This window comes from Urocampus carinirostris, chromosome 17 (assembly GCF_059441175.1).
Source record: "Urocampus carinirostris isolate Australia breed hairy pipefish chromosome 17, RoL_Ucar_1.0, whole genome shotgun sequence".
NCBI classification, from domain to species: Eukaryota; Metazoa; Chordata; class Actinopteri; order Syngnathiformes; family Syngnathidae; genus Urocampus; species Urocampus carinirostris.
In genome coordinates, this window is record NC_142365.1 from 23,205,859 (window position 1) to 23,232,905 (window position 27,047).

Here is a 27,047-nt window from a genome sequence, read left to right on the forward strand (position 1 = left end):
TTATTTCTTCCCTTTTTTTCCTGTTTACCTTTTAGCCTTTCCTAACGTCTTACCTTTTCTTGCTTTTTACTCTTTTTCTTTTGACTTTTTTTCTTTAACTAGCTTTTTTTTCCTACACTTTTTCTCTTTATCCTTTTTAACTTTTCTTCCCCCTTCTTTGTCCTTTGTTTCTTTCCCTTTTTCCTATTTGTTTTACTTTTCATTGCTTTTTACTGTTTTTTCCTCCCTTTTTGGTTCATTTTAATTTTTTTCAACTTGCTTTTTTTGTTGTGCACCTTTTCATTTTTTAAATTCATTTCATCCATCCATCCATCCATCCATTGTCTTCCGCTTATCCGAGGTCGGGTCGCGGGGGCAGCAGCGTTAAAAGGGAAGCCCAGACGTCCCTATCCCCAGCCATCTCCTCCAGCTCATCCGACGGGACCCCGAGGCGTTCCCAAGCCAGCCGAAAGACATAGTCTCTCCAACGTGTCCTGGGCCGCCCCCGGGGCCTCCTGCCGGTGGGACATGCCCGGAACACCTCCCGAGGGAGACGTCCAGGAGGCATCCTTATTAGATGCCCGAGCCACCTCAACTGGCTCCTCTCAACGCGGAGGAGCAGTGGCTCTACACCGAGTCCCTCCCGGATGACTGAGCTTCTCACCTTATCTCTAAGGGAGAACCCAGCCACCCTGCGCAGGAAACTCATTTCGGCCACTTGTATCCGGGATCGAGTTCTTTCAGTCATGACCCAAAGTTCATGACCATAGGTGAGGGTAGGAACGTAGATCGACCGGTAGATCGAGAGCTTTGCCTTTCGGCTCAGCTCCCTCTTCACCACGACAGACCGGTACAGGTAAATTCATTTCGTATAGTTTTTTTTTTTCCAGTGGCTTTTTCTTTTGCTTGTTTTTCTCTTTTTTTATAATATATTTTTTACTTTTTTCCCCCTCTATTTTTGTCTATTATTTTGCTTTATCCCCCCCACCCCTTTTTAAAGTCATTTTGGGTATATTACATAACAATTGGTAATACATGGATTAAAAGTACAAAAACAATGTCAAGAGCCGTTTGGGAGTTGAAATAACCGCCAATTTTTAGTCAGCCGTGCTGAAAGGGTTGGTATTTTTAAAACGTACCGGGAGTCCCATTACTAGTAAATGCCTTGGCTTTACACTAAAAAGCATGACCTTACTAGTCTAGTAGCAACATACCTGTACGGGTAACGCAGCGCACTGGAGATGAATCGACATTTTCACTCACACGTTTGAGCAACATCCATTTTATTCCAATAAAACACAATTTTATTTATTCTCCACAGCAAAGGAATACACATCCATCTTTACATATAGATTAAGCGCATATGCTGGACCTAGTTACTGTTTTGCACAAGTCAAGTCATGTTTATTTGTGACGCCATTAATCACAAGGAGTCTCAAAGAGCTGCACAGACTACTGACTATTATGACACCATCCCCTGATCTAAAACCAACATGAGGGCAAGGGAAAACTCAAAAACCTCATGAGGAAAATGAAGAAACCTTGAGAAGGGACCGCACATGAGGTAATCCCCATTCCGGGATGACCAGGCTGCAATGGATCTTGCAATGACAAATAAGCTCTGCTAAAACTAAGATAAAACCAGATAGACAGAGTGTGAAAAAAAGCAAAAGGGCTGTTTGAACTCAGTACAGCGTAACTTGGGATCTTCAGATCCTGTTTCAAAATATAATAAGAGAGAAAAGTGGCATGTGATTGGGCTTGGTTTTGTTCTCGCTCCGGTCGGAACTGGGCAAACGTTGAGAATCCAGCGCAGGACCTGAACCTGTCGAGAAAGAGAGAAAATTGATCACATGAGCCAGAAAATTAACAGGAATTGCAAGCAGAAATGACCGTAAAACTTATAGGTACAGTGTGTAATATTTGACCAATAAATGTATCTGTAGGGTGTTGTGCAACCGAAAACGTTCTCTTAATGCACAAGGAAGAAAACAAACTGCAGAGTCTCTAAGTGACCTAAACACTTCACTATTTCCCCTCACTTTTTTTGCGGGAAGAAAAGAGGAGCCAAATTTAAAAAATGAGAAAAAAATTAAAGAAATGGGGATATGAAAGAAAAATTAAGGAGGGGGGAAAAAGCAAGAATAAATATAAAAACGTTTGAGGAAAAAAAAGACAGAAAAAAGAAAGAAAATGAAGTAAATGTGAAAAAAATGAGAAAAAGAGAAAATAAAAAACTAATACATAAAATAAAATAAAATGTCCTCCAGTCTGCTCACAAGGTCCTTGGACGCCCGCGATCCTCCCCGAGAAAGCCCTGGATATCAGAGAGGACACTAAACATCATAGACCAGCGGCGTGAGGCCCGGCTCCGAGGCGACCTCACGGAGTATCGGAGACTGAACCGCCTGCGCAATGTGGCCATTGCTGAAGATAGGGAGAGGTTTTGGCAGGCAGAAGCCCAACAGCTTGAGTCCGCGGCCAACAACAACAACATGAGCCACGTATTCAGTCTACTACGCCAAGCCCGTAGCGGCCCACACATAAAGACAGCCCTGGTAAAAGACTCAGACGGCAACCTCATCATGACAGAAGCCAACTGTCTCGCGCGCTGGAAGGAGCACTTTAGCCTCCTCTTGCAGCACAGCACCATCCCGGCTGATCCCACCCCCCTAGTGGCTGCAAACACAGCACCTCCTAGCGACGCCTGCTGCACAGACCCTGTAACACCCGAGGAAGTGAGAGCTGCTCTGAAGAAGCTGAACACCAAGAAAGCCCCCGGCATCTGTGCCATTACCGGCGAGATGCTCAAGGCCGGCGGTGATGGCATGGTGGAGTGGCTAACCTGCCTATTCAACCAGGTGTGGGAATCGGAGCAGCTGCCCACCGACTGGACCAGAGGAGTCATCATGCCCTTCTGGAAATGCAAGGGTGACAGGCTTGTCTGTGGAAATCACAGAGGTATAACCTTACTCTCCATCCCGAGCAAGGTCTTTACCAGGATCTTGCTCAGCCGTGCCCTTCCAGCAATCAGAAGCTGCCGCCGTCCCCAGCAGGCTGGCTTTATGCCCAACCGCTCCACAACGGACCACATCTCTGCCGTCCGTTTGCTGATAGAGAAGACCCGTGAATTCCGTAAAGATCGCCATCTATATATCGGATTCATTGATCTGAAGGCCGCCTTTGACACCGTCTGCCACTCTTCACTGTGGAACATCCTCCAAGCTCTCGGAGCACCACCCAAGATCATAGCCCTGTTCAAGCTACTCTACAGCAACGCAGAGAGCTGTGTCCGTATCAACGGCATTGACTCCGACTGGTTTACTATCTCCAGCGGCGTTCGTCAAGGCTGCGTGGCTGCTCCCGACCTTTTTAATTGCATCATCGACCATCTGATGTTCAGGGTTAGTGAGCGCATCCCCGGAGTGTCTTTCGGCAACTACCATCTGACTGACCTGGAGTATGCTGACGACACCATCATGCTCAGCACTTCCTACAGCCAGCTGAGAGACGCTCTGGGCATTTACAGCGAAGAGGCAGCGCGCCTTGGCCTCCAAGTGAGTTGGACGAAAACCAAGTTCATGTATGTTGGTGATGGACCAGATCCACCTCCCATCCAAATTGGTAGCAACATCGTAGAGCCTGTCAAGAGCTTTGTGTATCTGGGGTCCATGGTGACACACAATGGGGACCTAAAATCAGAGATTCTCCGCAGAAGAGCCCTGGCAGCATCTGCTCTGCAGTCTCTCTGGAAACCACTCTGGCGGCACCAGACCATCGCACGCAAGACGAAGCTCCGCATTTACAACCTCGCCGTACTCTCTATCCTGCTTTATGGCTCAGAAACATGGCCCCTGAACGACACCCTGGCCACAAGAATCGACGGTTTTGATAGCAGGGCTCTCAGAACCATCGAGAACATCAGGTGGCCCCAGCGAGTCTCCAATAAAGAGCTCAGAGCCCGCACGTGCCAGCCCCGAGCATCTTCCTTGGTCGCACAACGCCGCACCCGCTGGTTTGGCCATGTCCTTCGTCTACCACCAGACCATCCGACACGAGCCATTCTCCAGTTTGACCCAAAGGCAGCAGGCTGGAGACGACCACGAGGGAAACCCCGCACTCGATGGCTCGACGTCATTGCGGGCGACCTCCAACAACACGGAGTTGCTGTAGAGGATGCAAAACAGCTGGCACAAGACCGCCAGCATTGGAAAAACCTGGTTCATCTGGTCGGCTCAACGCACAGGGACGGGACCCCCCGACCTTCGCTGGAGCAATAATCAATCAATAATCAATACATAAAATGATCTTAAAATAGAATATTACATATATATATATATATATATATATATATATATACGTTTGATACATATATATATATATATATAAGAATATATCAGATCATTTCATTTCATATATACCTACAGTACATACATACATTTATACATACACATATATACATACAGTATATACAAACATACACATATATACATACACATACATACATATATAGACATAAATACACGTATAAACATAGTATACATACATACACGTATACACATAGTATACATACATACACGTATACTCATAGTATATACATACATACACATATATATATACACATAGTATATACATAGACACATACACATATATATATATATATATATATATATATATATATATATATATATATATATATATATATATATATATATATATATGTATATATATATATATATATATATATATATATATATATGTATATATATATATATATATATATATATATATATATATGTATATTTTTTTCTCCTTTGTTTCTCACATTCTCTCTCTCTACTTTCTTTTTCTTTCCCACACTCTCTTTTTCTCTCCCTCTCTTTCTCTTATTTCTTTCTCTCTTTCTTTCTCTCTAATCTACACGTCCGGCCCCGAGAGAATGTTTGTTCTATCTTGCGGCGTCCAAACTAAAATGAGTTTGACACCCCTGGTTTCCACCTTTCATTTATTTTCTTGCTTATTTCTTTCTATCCATTCCTTTGACTTTTTTTCTTCTTTTTTTCCCGTGTTATTCTTCTTTTTTTTTCAGTTTTCCCACTTTTTCGACTCTTTTCCTTGTATTTTTTATCTTTCTTTTTTCCTTTTCCTTGCATCTTCCTCTTTTTCTTTCTTTTTTTATCTCCACAGAACCAACTATTGGTCACTATGCGAGTGTTAACTCACATTTGGAGGTCAATATCGCCATCTAACGTTAAGGGGTGTCATTGACCCTCAGTTTTTTATTTACTGTATTTGTCTTTTCCTGGTATTACTCTTCCATGGCAAAAGCTCACGACCCACTGAAAACGTGTCAGTGACCCACTTTTGGTTCCCAACCCACCAGCTGTAAAGCACTGCTAGAGAGGATTATCAGGAATTCCTTTGGGTGTTAAATATTCTAGGAGTCAGTCGCACAACTGAAAGTATGAGATTTTATTTCTTTGTTTTGTAATTTTCCTTTTGCGGTCTAAGGTTTTATTTTCTTGTTTTGATTCCAAAAAGGAAAAAAGATGGAATTAGGGATATATTGGCACGTGTTTCAATGTCGTTTTACTGTATTAATTACACGAGGTTGTTTCCTTTTTTGAATCAGTGTTTGGTGTCGTTTTTGGGGCTTCATCTGCATACAAAGCCACAAACAAACCAGTGTTAAATGGAATCATCGAATGACGTCATTCAGTTGTTGTTGACAACAGCGCTACTTGGAGAGATTGACTTAACTCGTTGGATTTGGCAATTTTACCTGCATTCGACCGATGAAGCGACATCAACAAGACGAGCTTTTGGTTCCCTTGCGTTTCATTTCGCTATTTTGGAATTTGATCGCAATCTTTCGCTCGTGTCCAGCCGGGCAATGGCGATTGGTGTTGAGCTCCGTTTCTTTCTTCGATCTTCCTTTTCCGCCAACGTGACAAGAGTATTCCACCAAATTGTAATAATCGTACTGGTCGTAGTAAGCTTCCTCGAAAGAGAAAAGTGCTTCGGCGTCGGTTGCCATTTGTGCGGATTCAAAAGTCGACTTCTCCTCGCTGCGGGATCCGACTGTGACTTTGTCAACACGTGACGTCATTGTTTACGTTCGGGTGGGGGCATCGAGTCAAATATCGATACCGATCGATACTATTGTCTCGTGAGCGACACTGTCCGTTTTAACTATTGCGGCAAAACGTCTTTTTCATACCCGTCAAGCTCCAGGGCTCCATGCCCTTACAAACTGTCGTATTTTCCCTTACAAAATACAAAATAATCTTACACCATATTTATTTTTTAAACGTATTTATGTAGTTTAACATGTTATATTGTACATGTGTTTTGTTGTATCATACATATTGTTAATCAACATTTTGTTGTGAGATACTGAGTTGCTCGATATGAATGAGGTTTATAATAAAAAAAGTTCAAAGATGAAGTCGCTTGGACGTTCACTGTAGAAGGAAAAAATCCATGCAAATATATTGAAGTAGAATAATACATTTTCTTATTCAATTTATGAATTCATTTTCTGCATTAAATTATTGTTGGTAATATACTGATTAAAGGGATCACCACAAACCTGTCTTTTTTCATTTTGTCCTTTTATACTTCCTTTTTTTCTTAACTTCTTATACAACATAATCATTCGTAATATAATGCATTAAAAAAGTGAGCCGTCTGAGAGCCGGCTCTCTTTAATGAGTTGAGCCGAAAAAAACGGTTCTCTAAAAAGAGACGGACCTCCTTTCACTACACAACGGCAGACGCATGCGCACAGTAGCATCATACCGCTCGCTTCGTTTGCAACGAAAAAAAGCGATACCGAGATAGAGGCTACCGCGGCGAACTCGTTTGCCTTGATTGATTTGCCGTTTCGTGATAGTCGGTGTTTACCGGATGGTACCCATCATTGACAAATTTGCGTTTTTCCGTACAGATTTTCTTGTACGTCGTATACGTCTTAAAATGCATAATAAACGTACTTTGCTCGGCAAAAACGTACAGGTTGACAGGTATGACTATCGCTTTTTCTAAATTGGAGTATTGACAATAGTTGTGTGTGCAGAATTTTTTGTTTTGTGAAAAAAAATCGGACTTTGTTTGGATTATGCGCTGCACCTAACGTAGGTTAAATGGTAAATGGTCTGCATTTATATAGCGCTTTTCAAGTCAATGAAGAACTCCTAAAGCGCTTTACAATGTGCTTCACACTTACCCATTGACACACACACTCACACACCAATAGGGGGTCAATCTTAGCAGAAACACTACACTACAGTTAAACTATAATACAAAATATTCCACAGAAATGTCACAACTAAAATAGTACAATAATAACACTGAAACCTACTAGAAAATTACTCCAAAACGAAATATCAAATCTAGTGCCTTAAAAACCAGGACATGTTATTATTTCATTCTGAAAATAAAAAAAAAATACCATAGAAATACTTCAAAAATACTACTATCGTAGAGAAATATTACAAAAATACTGCAAAATACTCATATGGAAATGCTTCATAAATGCTTCTTCAGAAATACTACAAAAATATCAGAAGAGTATAATTATAATACAAAAATAATACTACAAAAATACATCCACAGTAGTATTACAAAAATATTACAGATATACGACAAAGATCTTCCAAAGGAATACTACAAAATATATCATATGCTGCAGAGATAAAAATACTACAGAAATGCCACAGAAATACTATAAAATACTCCTATGGAAATACTTCATAAATGCTTCTGCAGAAATATAACGAAAATATCAATACAATAAAATTATAATACGAGAATACTACTAAAGAATTATCGCAACAAAAACATTACAGATATGATACAAAATTCTCCCAAGGAAATACTACAAATAATAATTTGCTACAGAAATAAAAATACTACAATAATACTCCTGTCAAGATAATTTTAAAAATACAGTAATACTACAAATCTACTAGGTTGAGAAATTTGCATTTGTTTGACATTAAATGAGGCTCGCCTACAAGTACACCCCCAAAAAACATTTTTCCTTTTCCTTTATTCCTTGCCTTTTTCTTTTTCCTTCCTTTATGTTTTTAACTCTGTCTTTTTACATTTTGTCTTTATTTTTGTTTTTCTTCTTTTTCATCTTTCCTTTGTCATCTTTTTTCTTTATCTCGTTTTTCTTTCTGTCATGGACCAGAACATGATCAGAACCCAAACGCATAACGTTCTCACACAAGCCTTTTACTCTACGGGAAATGGGGAGTCATGCACGATAGGCAGCAGTCTGGCGTGAAATGATAGGAAGTCAGAGGCCGATGAGATCGATACCAACTGCCCGAGTAGATATCGGACAGATGGGGTCGATACCGGACAGGACGGACAGACAGGATTGATAATGAAACAGGATATCAAAAATAAACAGGACAAACTAGACGGGAACGGAAACTGGAGAGAATAATAAACAGGACAAAAATAAACGGGAACGAAACTGGAAATCGATATTAAACAGGACAACAATAAACGGGAACAATAACGGACTGGAAATACCAACAGGAAAACAGGACCGAGTCAGAACCCACGTCTTGCGGGGCAATGGTTCGTTGACGGACTGACCAAGGAAGAATGAGAGCACTGAGCTTAAATAGACGGACATCTCCTGGCTTAAACCCATGATCTGTTTTGGGTTTGGGTTGGCATTTGGGCTTTATTTGAAACAGGCCTTTCCTTACTTTGACTACTTTCTTCAAAAATCTGCAATCAAGGGCATAAAGTCCCTCTCAGAACTCCCCCCCTCACCCCTCTATTTCCAATGTGTCGCAAGTCCTGGAGCAGCGTTGGTAGAAGAAAGATAAAAGCAGATGGGCACAGTTTATCTTTTCTTTAAATAAAGGCTCTTTGAACTCTGTTAGGCATTGTTAACACATATTTAATAAGTAAAATATTCCACTTTTAACTTTGAGAGTAGACCTCAGACGACGCACCGCACCTTTAATTATTTAAGTCCTCTTTTTCCTTTAAAAAAATAATTGTTCACTTTTATAGTCTTATCTGTTATCGAATGGCGCTGAAGCTTCTTTAAACTTCTATTAAGGGCAAAAAGCGTAGTGTAATTTTAAAGAGTCGTGATGAAATATTTGACCACTAGATGTCACTGTATTGCATAGTGCAGAGGTGGGTTTTTTCAATATAGGCGATACAAATTGTGAATTGGTGTAGGGCAAGAATACAAACTACATAGATTTCAAGTGACCATAACGCACCATTACTCTTCTCCTTTTTGCCTAGCCTTTTATCAAGGTTTTTGGTTGTTAAGGGTACCCATAGCAGCAAGATGACGGACAATTATGTATGTTCTCTCTACGTCACGGTTGCCATGGCGCCCAATTGGCCCCACTCGCGTGGCGCCAGCTGCGGCTCGTTGACTGATTGGCTTCCCTTCTATTTAAGCTCAGTGCTCTCACTATCCCTTTGTCAGTCCGTCAACAAACCTCTGCACCCGCAAGACGTGGGTTTAGACTCTGTCTGGTTGCCTGTTTGTGTTTCCTCTCCGGTATAGTTCCCGTCAATTTTGTCCTGTTAAATATCGATCTCCAGTTTCGTTCCCGTATGTTTTGTCCAGTTTGATTTCAATATCCAGTTTTGATATAAATCCGGTATGTCCCGTCCTGTCTGGTATCGACGCCATCCGTCCAATATCTGCTTGTGCAATTGGTATCGATCTCTTCGGCCTCTGGCTTCCTGTCATTCCACGGCAGACTGCTGCCTTACGTTTTCCGCCCAACGAATGCCGAACCACTGGCGTTTGGGTTAACGTGAGTGACTGCCCCATATCCCGTAAAACAAAAGCTTGTGAGAGAAACGTCACACATTTGGGTTCTCCTCCTGTTCCGGTTCTTGACACTCTAGATGACATACAGGTGAACTTATGAATTTTCTCTGTATTAAATAGTTTTTTTTAATCATTTCAAATTTGATATGCTATATAACAATTTTCGTAAGGGGAAAATCAATTTTAAAAACGTGTTTTTATGTTAGGCCGTTCCTGTCTTGGCCATTTCGGCTCTAATCCGGATCGTCTTGGTCACTGCGAGCAGATAATGACGTCATCTTGCTAATATTGTCACAGTGTTCTATATGGTACATATTTATGTGAGTATATAGGTCCCACCTTGTGGTTGTAAGGTTTATTATTACTTAATAAGGGGAATTGCGATCATTAATAATAAGGTTGGCAATTTGCGGCGGTTGAAAGGTGAGGTAGGCCTCATGTTATGTTAAATACAGTAAATACACATTTCTAGAACTACGAGTATTTAAAAAAAAATGCATGTGTATATGATAGTTTATGTATTTTTTTGCCAATTATTCAAATCAACGAATGAGGTTTTTTTACCATCCAGGGGGGGGGGGGGGGCTTAAAGAATTCAGTGCCATAACGTTTAAATATGTTTTTAAAAGCATTGTGTCTGAGTGCCAAAATTGTCCAATTATCTAAAGAGACTATTATAATGGGTTTGGCACATCTCATCAGTGAGGATCAAGCCTCTGGGAATGGTTTCAGTATAATAATAAGTCACCAATAGATGGAAAGAGTGGCTTTGATCCGATCTTCGTCCACACATTGAGGGAGCCCCCACTTCCTAGTGTATCCAACCCCGAGTAGGTGTAGTGAAGCACTGTGTTGAAAAGAGTGACTGTATGGATAAGGACAGACAGACGCTTTACCCAAGCTTTTTTCAGTCTTATAAAACAGATAACAAAGTATCTTCAACATCGTCAGGGCAGAGAGGGATGAGGTTTCGTGCAAATCCGCAGAAACGTGATCATGGTGACCGAAATCGTGTGATCATGTCACAGGAAACACCTGGCTCTAAAAAGTTTTTGCAATAAAAGTTCTTGCATGAGTTCAGAGTTTTTGCAATTAAAGGCTATTCTGCAAGCAAAGTATTCTTGTGTTTATGGAAAGCCTTGTTTAAATGTTGGAGGTATCACAAATGAAAAAAAAAGCATGTAGGTTGCTTGAAATGCATTTTTTGACAAAAGCCATTTTTCTAAGAAATTTTCTTGAACAAACATCTTTTTTTTGACACATTCTATGCTTCCAGAACTAGATGTTCCATGGGGCTTCAAAAAAGGAGTCGAAATTGTAAAAGTTGTTTGGCACCGAAATCCGCGCGTTACTTTGAGTGATTGGGCATGGTCTTTGTTCAAAAAAGTTACCAAGTAGATTAATGGATTATTGTACAACGGATCGCTTCTGCAATACAGTACTGACTGAACAGGTTGGCGTGTTTTTGTTGTGGGCCATCACTTCCACACCTTCCACAGCCTCCACAGCGGCGGCGGCGGTGACAGGCAGCGTGCCCCGCCCCTTCGCCTCCGCCTCAGTCCTCACGCCTTTTCTCTCCTGATGGGAACTCCGGCTCTTTTTAGAGAAGCGGCTTTTTCGGCTCCTCTCACCGAAAAGAGTTGGTTACTTCAACTCCCATAACTCCCAAAAGAATTCATTTCGAAAATGTATGCTGCAACTATATTATATTAGGCTTTATCGCTGCTCTTTGAGACTTTTTGTGAGTAAGAGCTTTATTAATAAACAGGGCTTGACTATTTGTTCAAAATACAACACAGTGAACCAAACTTAAACTTTGAGATTGTTTACATTGAGCAAACAACACAAAGATGACGCCGCTCATATTGACCAGTCACAAATGCTTAGAGAGAGAGAGGGATAGAGAGAGAGAGAGATAGAGAGAGAGATAGAGAGAGAGAGATAAGAACATGAGAGGGAAATAAAAAGAGTAAGAGAAAAAGAAAAAGAGACAGAAAAGAATAAAGACAGAAAAAGAAAGCAAAAAACAGAAGCAGAGAGAAAAAAAACATATGAGTTAAATAAAGAAAGAAAGAAAAGGAGTGAAGGAAGAGTAGAGCGAGTGAGCGAGAGAGAGAGAGAGAAAAAGAAAGACTGAAAGAGGGAAAAAAAGTGAAAGAGAGAGAGCGGCAGAGAGCAAGAGAGAAAGAACGAGAGAAAAAGAGAGAGAAAGAGTGAGAAAGAAAGAAATAGATAGAGGGAAAGACGGAGAAAACAAGAACGAGCGTGACAGAGAGAGAAAAAGACAGAGAGAAAGACAGAGAGAAAGAGAAAGATATGTACAAGAATATGAGAAGGAAAAATGGAGTGAGAGATAAAGAAAGAGAAACAGTGAAATAAGACAGACACAGAAAGAGAGAGAGAGAAAGACAGAAGCAGAGAGTAAAAAAACGAGGGAAAAAGAGTGAAAGAGAGTAAAGGAAGAAAAAATACAGAAAAGTAGAGACAAGGGGGAGACGGGAAAGAAAAAAATCAAAAGAGAGAAAGACAGAACGAGAGACAGAGAGAAAGAGAGTGAGGGAGTGGGAGAAAGAGAGAGAGACGGATAGAGAGAAAAAAAGAGGAAAAAAACTAAAGCGAATGAGAGAGATAAAGAGAGAAGGAGGAAGTGTGAGAGTATGAGAAAGATGAGAGGGAGGAGGGGGTAAAGGAGAAATAAAAGAGAAAGATAGAAAGAGAAATATAGAAAGAGAGAGAGAACGAGCGACCGAGAGCGAGCGTTTTAAAAGGAGTCGGCCACATATCGATGTGAATCCGCCTTTTGCAGTTGACTTCACACTACCAGTCTCATAGAGCCGTCTCGTTCACGAACGACCCTCCCTACTTTCCACGTCGCAATCGTATCCACAGCCCACCAGCGAGCCCGCCGAGCTGTGTCGAGCGTATGTCTGCCAGTCTGCGGCTAGGCTAGTCGAGGGAGCGATGGCGGCGCCCGTCCTGAGAGTGTCCACCCCACGCTGGGAGAGGATAGCCCGGCTCCTGGTTTGCTTACTGGGCGTCCTCTTGTCCATCTATGCTTTCAACGTCGAGAGGGAAAAGGCCCGGGATCCGACTTACCGGGCTATGTGCGACGTCAGCGGCTCCATCAGCTGCTCCAAAGTCTTCAGCTCGAGGTAATTCAAATTCCGCCACTATGGCGCTTCTCTCACAATGAATTTGCGGAGAAAATATGAATTAAAATCTACTTTAGAAACGTACTATTTAGCCACCCGGCTTGCTCCACTGCAGCGTATTCTTCATTTTGATAAGCGCGCCCAAATGAAACCCACCGAGGGCTAATGCCTTTCCGAGCTATCATAGCACGATGAAGCTAGCAGTGCTATAAGCTAACTGCCCGGTTAGTCTAATTGTGTATTAGTCGCTACTCAAATTCTGTGTTTTCTCAATTTGGTTTCACTATTTCACACTTATTCTGTTAGCAAAAATAAAAAATCCTTGCCATTCGTCTCTTATATTGAGCAGTGGCATGAATGAGTGTAAACTTTATAGCTTTCATGTTAGCTGTCATTAGCCGCCAAGCTAATGTCGCCACACGCCTACTAAAGTGTCCCTTCGGTGACCTCACGAGACGGTATAAGTATCTAAAATGTTTCAAAAACGAGATTATGAACACAATTTCCTCACAGTAAACGCTTTGGGTTATTTTACCAAGCCACAAATCACACATACCGGCACTTAGTCCATTGAATCAGTGCTAGGTCTTAAAGGGACAGTGTGTAATATTTGACCACTGGATGTTGCCGTATTCTGTAGTGCACCTAAAAACGAGTGCCTCCAGGGTTCGTACAGGTGCGTGAAATCCTCGAATATTACTTGCCATTTTTCTTGTCTGTCTGCCGTCTCAATTTTGAGGCTGAACAAGTCACTTTATACCAGTTGATGGAAAGAAAACTGTTCCTGCAAATCCTTGAAATGTCTTTAAACGCATTGAATTCCAACCATCCATTATCTGCACCGCTTATCCTCAGTAGGGTCGCGGGGGTGCTGGAGCCCATCCCAGCCATCCTTGGGCAGGGGACACTCTGAACTAGTTGCCAGCCTGTCGCAGGCACACAGGGACAGACAATTCAACCGCTCATTAACACCTAAGGACAATATGGACCGGTCAATCCACCTGAAATGCATGTTTTTGGAATGTGGGAGGAAACCCACGCAAGCACGGGGAGAACATGTAAACTCCACACAGGAGGTTCGATCATGACCTCAGAACTGTGCCGCACACGCGCTAACCACTGCGCTGCCGGCAATGAATACACTGTTCTATAAACAGGACCTTAATTGGCATTAAACTGTCTTCAATCCAATTTTCGAAAGGCTTATATTTGTTTGAACTTAAAAGATTTGGTAAAAAAAATAAATTGATCATGCATTGTGATGAAATGCTTTATGAATGTAGCAGAAGAGTTATTCGAAATTATTAGTTACCTGCCAGTTCTGACTAATGATCCGTAATGTACTGTAAACATCCTTTTTATTTATTGTTTTCCATGACTAAAACTTTGGAGAAAGTTACACTTTTCAGATGTCAAGTTTTCAACTGGGCCAAATTGTGATCTAAAAACGTTTGTTTAAAATTGCCCTCTAAATTATGTCCTTTTTGTTTTGTTTGTAATCCATTTTTTATTTTCAATTTAATTTCAAAAGGCACTGAAAAAACATCATGAGTCTTGAATTCAACTTGCCTTAAGCTGTAGGAACCTGGGAAAAAAATCGCAGTGAGTAACATTGATAATATAAGCGCAACGTATGTGCAAGCTGCAAGATGTCAACTTTATTTTAGTGATCAAGGTAAAAAAAAAAGATGTTTTCATTGGTGCTACTCATTCGCCTTATATACAACGGTCCATATTTGGTTATGAATAAAATATATTTTAATGCCAGCAATTGGACAAAAATAGTGGGCCCAATGACCGTTTCATATTTACAGAAGCTTAGTTCACACATAAATGGTCTGCATCTATATAGCGCTTTTCAAATCAATGATAACCTTCCAAAATGCTTTATAGTGTGCTTTACATTTGCCCTTTCACACACTACCTGCTTATCTGAGGCATTAGGAGTTTGGTGTCATGCCCAGGGACACTTTTACATTTAACTGAAAGGAGCCAGGAGTCAAACCCACTCATTTGTTTTATTATACTGTAAATTATTCAATTTTATAAAGTTAATAAATATGTAGATTTAAAAAATAATACATAAGTTCAACTTTATAAGAATTGTTTTTCTTTGCTTGCACCAACCTTAAATACATTGTTAGTCTGTCGGTATGATCAATAATAACCATACCAACAAATAATCAATAAGAATAATTATTAACAGTATAATAATGTATTATCTTTGACTGGTACTGGAGAAATTGGAAAATTATCTCTGAAAGTCCTTAAAATTGGCTTAATATTGCCATGAAGCCAGTGTACAAACTGGTGCTACAAAGCACAAGGAAGAATTTTAACTATTGAGATTCAAAGTGACCAAATGGTTACGTTTCTTCTTGATTTTTTTTTTGCCCAGTCTTTCACAACTTATTGGGGGTACCCATAGCAGCAAGATGGCAGATAATCATGTCAGCTCCCTCTAGGTGTGCCCCGCAACATTATGTTATGTGGCATGAGAGAGCTTATAATATGTCTACAAATGAATTGGTTGAAAGAGTGCTTCGACCAAAAACTAAATTTCCCACAATAACTCTCGACTATGATGTGTGAGGTGGCCTTATAGTTAGAAAAATAAGGTATATCTGGTAGCGACATTCTTTCTAAATCCAACTCTAATGTTTTTGACTTGAATAATCAAGTTATTTAACATGGAGTACTTACATTGATTGTATATATTTCAATTTCATTTAGTTATATTTAGTTACATCAGGTCCTTTGAGGACAGCTATTTTGTGCTCCTCAGTAAAAATGAGTTTGACACCCTTGTTTTATATAGTTGATGTATTTTTTCTTATTATTTTAATCATTATTGAACGTTTTTTTTTATCACTTAGAGCTGCTAAACAATACGCGATGTCCCTTTAAAACAATTGTGTTACTTGAATGTCTTTCAATTTTGTTGACCCGAAGCATTTCTTAACTGGAAAAGAATCCAGAGGGACACCACCTTTAGAGTATATTTTAAAGATTGTTAGTTGTAGTTTACATTATAACATTTAAATGACAATATATGTAATGTGGGAGTAATATCAAATACTCAGAATTGAATTAAATAGGACCGTTGGTTAGCACGTCTGCCTTGCAGTTCAGAGATCCTGGGTTCTGTTCTAGCTACCAATCTCACTGTGTTCAGTTTAGATGTTTAAGTGGCTTTTCTCCAGAAACTCCAGCTTTTTCTTGTATCCCCAAACATTTGTCTTTAGGAATGAAGGTTTAAGTGAATGCTTGTCTGTTTGCCCCGCCATTGGCTGGCAAGCAGTCCAGAGCTTCACTGTTCACTGCTCCAGCACCCTGGGACCCTCATGAACACAAGTGTTTGGAAAATGAATGACTTAAATTCTAAAGGGGTTTCATGAAACATACACGAGAGCGTGGCGTAGAATATCTAGTGGCTTCAAAATTAATGACTAATGCCATCATAGGTAAATGCGAAATACAAATAGGTAAGAAATGAAATATATCAAAGGATAGTGCTGCACGATTTGGGACAAAAACTAATTGCGATTTTTCAGACCTGTATTGCAAATTTGATTAGATTCTCAAAGAAAAGTGCATTTTCTGTGGTAGTTTTCTTGTTGTCAATCATAGTGACATGCAAACTTACCTCTAGATGTCGTCGTTACCTACTGAGAATATTCAACTTTAACAGAATAACAGCTATAACTCTACAAATAAAAACAGAAATGCAGTTGAGTAAATGGTCTTTATTGTCATTATACATAAGTATAACGAAACTGGAGGGCTTCTCCTTTCAGAATAAGAAAGCTGTTTAGAGAACGGCTGGCTAACTGTAAGTAACCGTGACTTCTGCAAAGTCTTTGCGATGATTAAGAGTCACGATTGTAGTGGTTCTCCCATGAGTTGTTGCTCCAGTTTATCTGTTTCATGGGGAATGGGTGTTGGTGAAATACAGCGTCTGCAAGGGTGTCTTTAGAAAGTCTTTAGCCTATCCTTAGCAAGGCTATTGGTTTCTCTCTTTATGCTGCGTTAGTCGATTCCCAGACGCGATAACAATCCATGGAGCACTTGCCGGTGACCAGAATTTCTTTGCCCTTCAGTCTTTTTGAGTCCGCCTTAATTGATGGGGTTTTTTTCCCAATCTAACGGCTTGCGAAGGATACGAAGTGTCGTATCGCAATGTCACTCGTTTTGATGGCCAATGTGCATACCCACACTGGCTGTTTGATTGAAAGCATACTCAAGCGTATCAGTCACGCATACACTGCTCGCTAATTTTGCCTCGCCTTTAATGGCTCTGTTGTTAAAACTTGCCTCTGATTGTCCGTCGCCGTTTAAAGCCAAACTCTGACAATTCTGGTTGACCTAATACTATCATTCACAAACATGGAACTATAACTCCTTGATAAAACAGCAGCGTCTTGCGATTACAAAATCGCACGTCACATCCCTATAACTATTAGATTTTGTTTAATCATGCAGCCCTATCAAAGGCATACATCAGGTTTTTCCATCGGCAATTGTTTGCAAAAAGGAAAGAAAGAAACTAGGCTTTTACTTCCAGCATCAATTTTGCATAAGATAAAAGTTAACACCAAGAGTTTGAGCCATGTCAGCTTATTCGTATTGCTACTTCCGCAAAGCTGAGCTCCTCAACAATAGTACGCATGTCTTCTGGGCAGTTCTTGACTAATCAATGTAACAATTTTTTGTCCTTAACTTGGTGGAATTGGACGATTTCCTTCAGCAAACGAGACAAGGTTCCACGGCACGTTGGTGTGTCGCAGTGAGAGCACAACTTGGAACAAAGTAAAAAACCCCACCTAGTTGACTACTTTAATGAATCTGTAGGCTTAGCAAATATTGCTGGAATGTAACCTGACAGGACCTTGCAACTAAACATAAGGTTGACGTGAATGCTCAAATTCAGTCTCTCCATATACAAACCAGTATTGCAGTTAGAGCTATCAGTTTTGAGGTTGCAGGTTTACAAAAGTTTAAAAAACTATAGGCTACATTTTTTCTTTTTCGGCTGTTGTATCAATCTGTAGGATAAAATAGAACTTTTGTTTTTTTTATTTTTATTGAAGTAATTTTGTTTAGGGAGGAGATGCAACTTTTTTAACATTGTCACACATCTTTCAAATTATTTTCAGGGAGTTGGCTGTTTTTGGCAAGATATAAGCTTGGTTAACGTTTGGTTAACTTATCTTTTTCCCAATTTTTTAACGTGTTTCATTCCTATGACGGACATCATGCACCCTCAACATGATTATTCTGTATATGCCAGGATAGTCCGACGTGTGATATACAAGTCATTACAAAGAAAATACTGTCCTACTTTGATGTCACAGTCAAAGCGGTAATAATTATGGATGTATGTTATCGATAGCTATTCGAGTCAAGTCAGTTTCTTAAAGCCCCTATGTGTAATATTTGACCATAATATTTGGTACTGTGTTGTCTGGTACGAGAGAAGGGTCAGTGATACACGGCACAACGTGGGGGCAAGTCAAGTCACGTTTAATTGTATAGCACTTGATTACAGGAAGTCTCAAAAGGCTGTGCGGACAATACACACAGATGCTAAACTAACATGGGGCCGACTTCAGTGGGGATTGCACGGTGTAAAAGAAATACAAATTTCTCAAACTCTGATTTAAAAAACAAAACAAAAAAAAAACACATTGATATGATAGTTCATGTTTTTTGCCAAGTATTCAAATCAATACTATTTTGTTACTAGATGAAAGTTATTTTGTATCCACTAAGACTCACTGCACATTACACACTATCCTTTTTAAGTTTCTCGACAACAAAAAGTCTCATGGCTGCACAGACCACCATTGCAACATCCCCTGATATGAAACCGACATGAGGCCTAGAAAAAAAATGAATAAAAGAAACCTCAGCATGATGAATATTAACTATTAAACTATTTATTTTGGAAGAGGGAAATGATGGCATTTGTATAGGTTTTCGTGTTGTAGAAATTGACCAATATTGAAACTGCTTTAGTATCTGGATTTGAAACTGGGGCTGCAACTAACGATTATTTTGATAATCGATTATTCCGACGATTATTTTTTTCAATTATTCGATAATTTGGATTAAAAAACATTATGAAATGTTGTGGACAAATAAAAAAATAGTGCACAAAACAGAATGTTCTACAATATTTAACAATAATAAATTGGTGTTTGTCAAATGCATACAAATGTATGCTATACACTTGCAGATATTTTTTTTTTTATTGAGTGCCAAAAAAAATGCATCTTTGTTGTTTAAAGACATGAGCGTTTGGAACAAGAAATAATTGCAAATCTGAAAACCCAGTGACACGTATAAATATTAAAATTTAATGTGAAAAGGTGCAAATAAAAAGGTATTTTTGTTGTTTAAAGGTACGCAAGCTTTTGCTTTTGGAACAAGAAATGAATGCAAATGTGAAAACCCAGTAACATGATTTCCAACTTAAGGAGAAAAGTAACCACTATCACCTTTGCTAGCTAACTCACTCACTCTTCCTTCTTGTGAGAACTTTGCATTGCAATGCAAAAATGCAAGCACGTCAATGAACGTCAATGTAACAACAGCTGCTTGCTGTGGCGTGCATGATGTCTTTCTCATCATGAAGCTTGTCATTGTTTGCTTTTTTTTATCGAGATAAGAATGTATAGTACGAGTATTATGGCACAATTTACAAGGACACAACAATCACCCTGACTTTTCCAGAAAAGTAAAACTTGTTGCTTAAACTTATAACACCTTTTGTGTGCAATTGTTTTTTTTTATAAAGCTCATTCACACCTAGCAAAAATAATATTCTATTGTTTTGTTGATTTTGTTTTGTGTGTTTGGTGCAAATTATTTGTTTTTCCCCTCTTGTTAGTGGTTGGTACTTTATTTTTTATTTTTTTTTGGGCCATGCCCAAATAAACTCATTTTATTTAACTGAAATAAAGTGGCTAGCTCACACACACGCTGTCACTATTAAGCTAACAAATGCTAGCACATCAAGCAAGCGACCAGAGACTAACGTTACATTTCCTCACTTAATCACTCAGATTTTGCCAGTAAATTAAAAAATTAAAACTTGATGCTCAATCTTACCACCATTTTGTGAAAGTGGAGGTTTTTTTTATGAAGTACAACTAAACACTGCTTAAGATGATTTAATTGAAATAAAAAGTATCTCGCACGCACTTGCAGTTATGAATCAGCAAAAAGGAAACGCTAACATCAGCTAGCTACCAGAGACAAAGGTTACGTTTCCACACTTAAAAACGCAAGTAACGAACGAATACAGTAAAAACAAATAATGTATTTGCCTACCCTGCTAATGAGCTCCCTTCATCTTCGTCGGTGAGTCCATGTTTTGGTTTTGATTGCCACCTCACTGTCGTGATGCTCCGGTGCCATATCACTTTTTTTGTTTTTTGAAGTTCGGAGTGCTCTCACACTTCTGTGGACCTCGGTCGAACACTTTCCTCTGTGTCCGTCATGTTTCATGAGTTGAATTGACCGTAGCCTTTGAAAATAGCGCCTTAGTTGGCACTCCACGTCGCTCTGTTATCGATGAACAAATGCGTTGCCACTGCTTTCAATCAGCGATTTTAATCGATGTTATCGATTCGTTGTTGCAGCTCTACTTAAAATGTATTGTCTTAGTCAATAAAATCGGAATTGCCTTTTTTGATGACAACGTAGCTAGCAACAAGATTGGACATGGCACTCCAGGATAACAATGTTAAAGACTTAAAAGAATGACAGGATAAGTTGTCCAAATATATCTACATCGGAGTGCAACCAGTGAATTCTTGGAGAAATTGCACACAATCACTGGGCTACTTTCCAAACTCATATAGACAATGGGGCCTGATATTTTAACCCTAAAGGTATAACCCAATGCTTTATCAATTTATTGGCTTCCCCATTTTTAATAAACAACACTCTAAACTAGGGCTGCACAATTTTAGAAAATCCAATTGCAATTTTCAGACCTGTAGTGCAATTTCATTGCAATTTTTATTTTAAAGGCAAAGTGAAATTTCTGTGCTTAGTATTTTTTGGGGAGAACTTTAAGTTACATACAAATTTGCCTTTATATGAGGTTATTACCAAAAAAGAGTATACGACTGTCAACAAAATATCAATTGTAGATCTACAAATAAAAACAGAATTGCAGTTGAATAGATGTTGTTAGTCATTATACTAAAGTAAGACAAAATTGGAGGGATTCTCCTTTCAGTGCCAGAAAGCAATTTAGAAAATGGCTTGCTAGTTGCACGCTAGTAACAGCGACTTCAGTTCTCGGCACTCTCCGCGATGATTAAAATAAGAGTCCAAATGTAGCCGTTTCCCTACAAATTTTAGATCAGGGTCATCTATTTCATGGGTAATGGATCTGGCGTTGGGTACTATCCACATTCGACAGTGGTGGCTTAAGAGTTGTTAGCCTAGCTGTTGGCTTTGCCTTCTGACGCCGCCTCAGTCGATTCCCAGACACAATAACAATCCATGGAGAACCCAGTGAACAAAATTTGTTTGTGCTCCCCTGAGTTTCTTCAGATTCTAATTCAATTGATGAATTTCTTTTCACTGCAACGATTTGCCACAAGCTGTCATGTTTTTTTTAGTGGTCTGTTGTGTAAGGGCTTCTTTGAGTGACAGCTAACACCACTCAATCACTCAAATCATAAACTGGAACTAAAAAACACAGGTATGACACAATCGCACTAGGTCACGTCGTGATATCGACTAGATTTTGGTTAATCGTGGAGCTCTACCCTACACACACGTGTGATTGGACAAGCATGCGACATTTGAAAACAACGATCAAATGTATTCAACCCACCAGCCTTCCTGTAACACAAAAGAACAATTTCAATGTGATTATGCAGCAGGTTTTTTTTACAGTATGTGCAATTATCCGTGTATATATATGCATAATATTAATTAAAACAAACTTTGACAATGCGTAATGTGCTGATTTGATTTGTTAATTTCTTTATCTGTGTTTTTCAGGTGGGGTCGAGGATTTGGACTGTTGGGCTCCATATTTGGGAATGAAAGTGCACTGAACCAACCAAACAGTGTCTATGGAATAGTTTTTTATGCTTTCCAACTCCTACTAGGTAAGAAGTCATTATTAGTGTCATAAATGCTGCTGCTTGTTGTCAGCAGCCATTTCACAAATAGTGCCAACTCAACGGTTAGTGCTGAAAATCACAGGCCTGACTCACATGATCATTAAATGAAATCTAGGAGACACAGGACATTTGTTCTTGCTCATGAAGCGGAAAGGTCAACTTTATCAGACCATCAAACAATATTTGTCACTTTTAAGAAGAGCCATTTGGACTGTCAGCCCTTTATATGGTTAGTATACTGTTGTCAGTATACTGATCATCATACTGAGGCTTTTTCCGCCTTGCTGGTTCGTCATGTTTTTCTCGCCACCTGGCACGGAAATTAAACGAGAGATCCTTTTAATTACAGCAGATACCACACATTAGAGTGACAAAGAGGTTATCACTGCCAAGTTAATGCGCAATTGCACCCCACTCCACAAGTGAGCAATGTCACTCTCATTGGCAGAGTATTTTGTTTACATTTGCCTCCATATGGCATATAGCACAGAGTAAGAGCATTGAATATGAGGTGTGGGCACGAAATAGAGAAGACCCTCAAGTGACTCCATAAAAAATATTTATCAAGGACGAGGAGATAGTTGGAGAGATACTGGGGGAAGAGATGAACAAAAAAATTATTCCGAACTCAAAAGTTAAGACCAGGAATTTTGGCGAAGCACACGTATGCTTCACTGCGACCATGGAGGGAACCGAACAAAGAGCGCAGTGCTTGCTATGTTAACCCTCGTGTCATGCATTTCTTTCGGTGACAATGTTTCGAGTAGATTGGACGTGAATTTAAAGTTGACTTATGTTTGTGCTCCCCTGCCTTATGCAATTATTTTTTTAGTGACCTGTATAAACACTTGTCAATCTTGTTTGTTTCATTATTCCGAGACCCAGTCTGTGCCCATCTACTGCTTAAAGGAAACCATACATGTCCAACTCAACTCAGTGCAGCTCTGCTAACCTATTGGATTTGGCATAAGCAGAGATATGTGGATGTTTTTTGTATGGTAGTTACTCTGCCCAGAATTCCAGGCGTTACCTTTATGTGTCTCTCCGCCAACCAATCTGATTGTCATTTCCAGTGTTGTACACGTTACTGAAAAAGTCATCGGTTACAGTTTTTTGTTACTTCATTTAAAAAGTAATTCCGTTTCCTCCCTGAAATACTGCAACCCAAAAGTAGTGAGTTACTCTGAAAGTAATTTTCTAGTTTAGAATTACCGTATATAATCGCATTGAATCTGACATTCAAACTGCATAAAAAAAGAAATAGAAGGAAACATGTACACAAACCTGTGGAAACTGCAAACCCTTCATGTTTCTTGGCTTGTGCAATCTTAAGCGCTTATTAATAAACACCTGGCTGGGAACCTTCATATAATTTTTGTCCCTGGGCGTCGAAACACTCGAAGATGTCCTCCAATTGTAGGTACTGTCTAAGACGAAGAAGGAACATTACGACTAAAAAGACAGAAAGTAGATCTTTGCCCAAATGATTTCCCGTTTGTTTATTGTGCATGTATAAATAAATAACAATAAATAAAAAATAGAAAAACAAACTCTCTGTCTTTCCTGCCAGACCCATGCGCACTGCCAACTTAGGCTAGGTTAACACTGCCGAGCTTAATGCTCAATTCCGATTTTTGGGTGAAATCTGATGTTTTGGTGAGATTGTTCAAATTTGCAATTAAATGCAACTTGTGATGTCCCTTGTGAATGCCTTGCTGTCCTGCCTGCACAGAAGAGGACACATCACACATGCGCTCAGTGTTTGCAGAAGAACTCATGGAAGTTAACAGCTGAGCGTATCTAGCCATTTTAAAGGCCGGACATGTACAACTTAATTAAATACAAAACCTCGCTTTTCTTCCATTGAATGCTATCTGTTTTCGTCCGCCATGGTTGTTTATTTCTCCGCTTCTTCCTGCCTCGTTGAACGCAGAATAGTGACTTCTGTCGCCTATCAACGGCGTGTAGGTCACATGACATATCCAAATTTTTCTCATTTCTGAATAAGTCTTTAATAAGATGTATTTTTCATTGTACCAATTTTTTGTGTTAATTATAACTTGCCACATAATTAAACCGAACTTCATGCTAAGTTTAAGAAACAAAAAAATTTAATTTGGCTAATCCTTTCAATACTCAGTGACTATTTGACTATTAAAATAGTCGTTATTTGAAACCCTAGTACGAAACTCTCCACTATCAATAGAAATCCCACTGTTGTGTTTTTGCCCCCACAGGAATGACGGTGAGCGCGGTGGCGGCCGTCATCTTGATGACGACCTCCATTTTGTCGGTGATGGGCTCGCTCTACCTGGTCTACATCCTTTATTTTGTCCTCAAGGACTTTTGCATCATCTGCATCACCACGTACGCACTGAACTTTATTCTTTTGACCCTCAACTACAAGCGACTGGTATACTTGAACGAGGCCTGGAAGGAGCATCCCCAGGCCGTCCAGAACAAAAGCTGTCCTATTGCAGCGGGAAAATGTGACGCAAACAAAAAGGAAATGTGACTTACTGGACATCTGACTCACCACCAGGAGACCTTGCTTCCAAACAAATGTTTATTCTGCTGTGTGTTCACAAAAACAAAATGAAGAAATCTTACCTACATGTCGGGCCTGACGCCTCGCGATTGCGCAAGGGTTTGCAAGTGAGAGGTACTTTTATTTTCAAGCGGTTCTAATTTGTTTAAATGGTCTCGTCAGGAAAAGGCAAGGAAATGGGCCCGAGCGTGCGGAGGCGTCCGCCCAAAAGCACGCCGGAGGGAAGTTCTCCGAGAAGGATCTCATCGTAAAAAAAAGGGCAGAACATGCACTCAAAATCGGTGGATTCCAAAATTGTGGCAAGGTACAGCCAAGAGACGAGTCTTGAAATGGTGAGTTTGGAGGGCACAATTGCAGAATCATGTTTTTCGTCCTTCATGTTTACACTTTGTATTATGTTTTTGTTGTTGTTGCTATTTCCTTTTCAGAGGACCACTAAAATGAACGTGTATAGATGGGTCAGTTTGTTTTCCAGTTGTGTACATAGATGCTGAGCAATATTTCCAGCTAGATTGGTTGACTTGAACACAGCAAATGAGACATACGGATCAAAAAACATGTGAGGGAAGTTGACACAAAAGGAAAAAAAGGTTCACCTGTGTCGTCGTTTTCTGCAGACAAACTAATGTGCCTGAAGCATTCTTTGAATTTTATTCAAAAGCGGGGGCGCGTCCCATCACCTGCCGCCTTTGACGCCCCTATCCACGGTCGGAGGCTTTATTTTTTTTCTTTCTATGCTCCGTTTTTGTAATGTAAATTACCAGTCGAGTGTTCCTACTCAAGTCTCGCGCGGTAGAAGATTCTGCTAGTGTCAATGTCCTAGGAACAAGTAACAGTGACGCCCCCCGGCCGAGTTACCGTTCAATTACTGGACAACGTTGCAGGGGGAATGTTCTTTTGAGTCAGATCGCAGAAGCAAAAGCAGCTGTTGAAGATCCTTGAACAGCTGAATGCTTCCCATCGTACCACAAGTAATACATTGACAGAGTATATCTCTACCATGAAGTGTTTGGGCCATAGACTAAAAAAATGTCTAAAGCAGGCATGTCAAACTCTGTTTGGTTCGGGGGCCGGATCCAGACTTTTTGTTATCGGGTAGGCCGGATCAGTAAATGTGGATCAATTTAAGATATTAAGCTTTGTTTTTTAGTATTTTGCCCTATTGTCCAGCCTTCATTTGTAGCCGACCCTACAAATTATAATCACGGATGATAAGGGATCTCTTCAATGCATGACAAATTTGTTATCAATCAAATGGAAAAAAGGATTTTCATGATTGGCATTGAATGTGTTAACAATTTTAGTTTAAGAGTTGAATAAATACAGATTTACAATTACCATAAATACAGTCCTCGGGCCTGATCAGTCCCATTAACAGATATAATCCGGCCCGCGAGTCAATGCTGAGAGGCAGAACAGGAATAAAGAGCCGCATAACAATGACAATGTCTTAAATATTTCCTTTTGATGTCGCCACAGCTAGGTGCCAGTCCCAAAGAAACTACCTGTATTTGAGGACTACCATTTATCAACCAGAAAACATTTGATGGTATTGATTTAAAAAGAAGTCATGAAAATAAAAAGCAGAGACATAAATTAAATCAAGCACCTTAATGAATGTTTGTGTGATATTTTTTCCAATTTGCATGAGTGTCCATGAGTTAAATTCAAATGACAATGTATGGTACTGACTACTAGCTCTCACTGTATTGTGGTAATGCAAGCAAAAATGCCCAACATTACTCCATGACAAAACAGCAGTTTTTTTTCTTTGTTTAGCCCAGCCTTTTGCAAAGAAAGTAATAAGGAAGGAAAAAAATAAAGCAAACAAACGAAGAAATAAGTAATATAAGAGGAAAAAAGAAGACCTATCTTTTGAGCAAGATTGCCAACATGTCAACCTCCTCTACATGAGGCTAACAAAATGTCAAATAAATTCACGTTTCTCCACCTATGAGAATTAAAAAATGCACTTAATATTGTTTTTTTTAAAACTAAATCTTCTTGATGAAAACAAATAGTTCGCTAAGGCACTCTAGTTATCTCTGCAACGTCTCTATGTGGTCCGTGTTTGTACTTCTTATTACACAGATCATGCTCTTCCAAAGTTTTGAAGTCGAATGTAATTTGTACAAAAGACAACAAAAGCAGCGACACTTTGATTTGAATAAAGGACAATTTCCCTTCACCAAAGGAAACTTCGTTAAAAGCGTATAGAACAGAGAAGGTTTGTTTTTTCTTTTTCCTATATACCAATACCTTTGGGAAAAAGATAATGAAGGCCTAACCAATTTTTAGTTTACAGTTACTGCCATTTCAAAAGGATGTATCACCTATTTGTTTTGGCATTTATTAATTGATCAGAGAAAAATAAAAGTCTGAGGAAA

General features: G+C 39.5%; 1 protein-coding gene and 1 pseudogene across 4 annotated transcripts; one reads left to right on the forward strand and one right to left on the reverse strand.

Moving 5' to 3' along the window:
* Positions 1-1,245: 1,245 nt before the first annotated feature.
* LOC148349564 (nuclear protein 1 pseudogene) lies at positions 1,246-6,090 on the reverse strand (annotated as a pseudogene). Its single transcript, XR_015847207.1, has 2 exons — positions 5,762-6,090; positions 1,246-1,804 (listed from the first exon to the last, which is right to left on the reverse strand). The product of XR_015847207.1 is annotated as a nuclear protein 1 pseudogene (transcript).
* Positions 6,091-12,633: 6,543 nt separating this feature from the next.
* vkorc1l1 (vitamin K epoxide reductase complex, subunit 1L1) lies at positions 12,634-26,278 on the forward strand. Of its 3 annotated transcripts, none has more exons than XM_088320917.1 (5): positions 12,634-12,960; positions 21,988-22,097; positions 24,350-24,479; positions 24,823-24,992; positions 25,089-26,278. In XM_088320917.1, exons 1-4 carry the CDS (start codon positions 12,770-12,772, stop codon positions 24,986-24,988), a joined length of 597 nt encoding a protein of 198 aa, XP_088177043.1. In that variant the 5' UTR covers positions 12,634-12,769; the 3' UTR covers positions 24,989-24,992; positions 25,089-26,278. The 3 variants fall into 3 exon arrangements, with proteins under 3 accessions (XP_088177043.1, XP_088177044.1, XP_088177042.1); XM_088320918.1 differs by having other exon boundaries at positions 26,140-26,278; XM_088320916.1 differs by having other exon boundaries at positions 24,823-26,278.
* Positions 26,279-27,047: the final 769 nt, after the last annotated feature.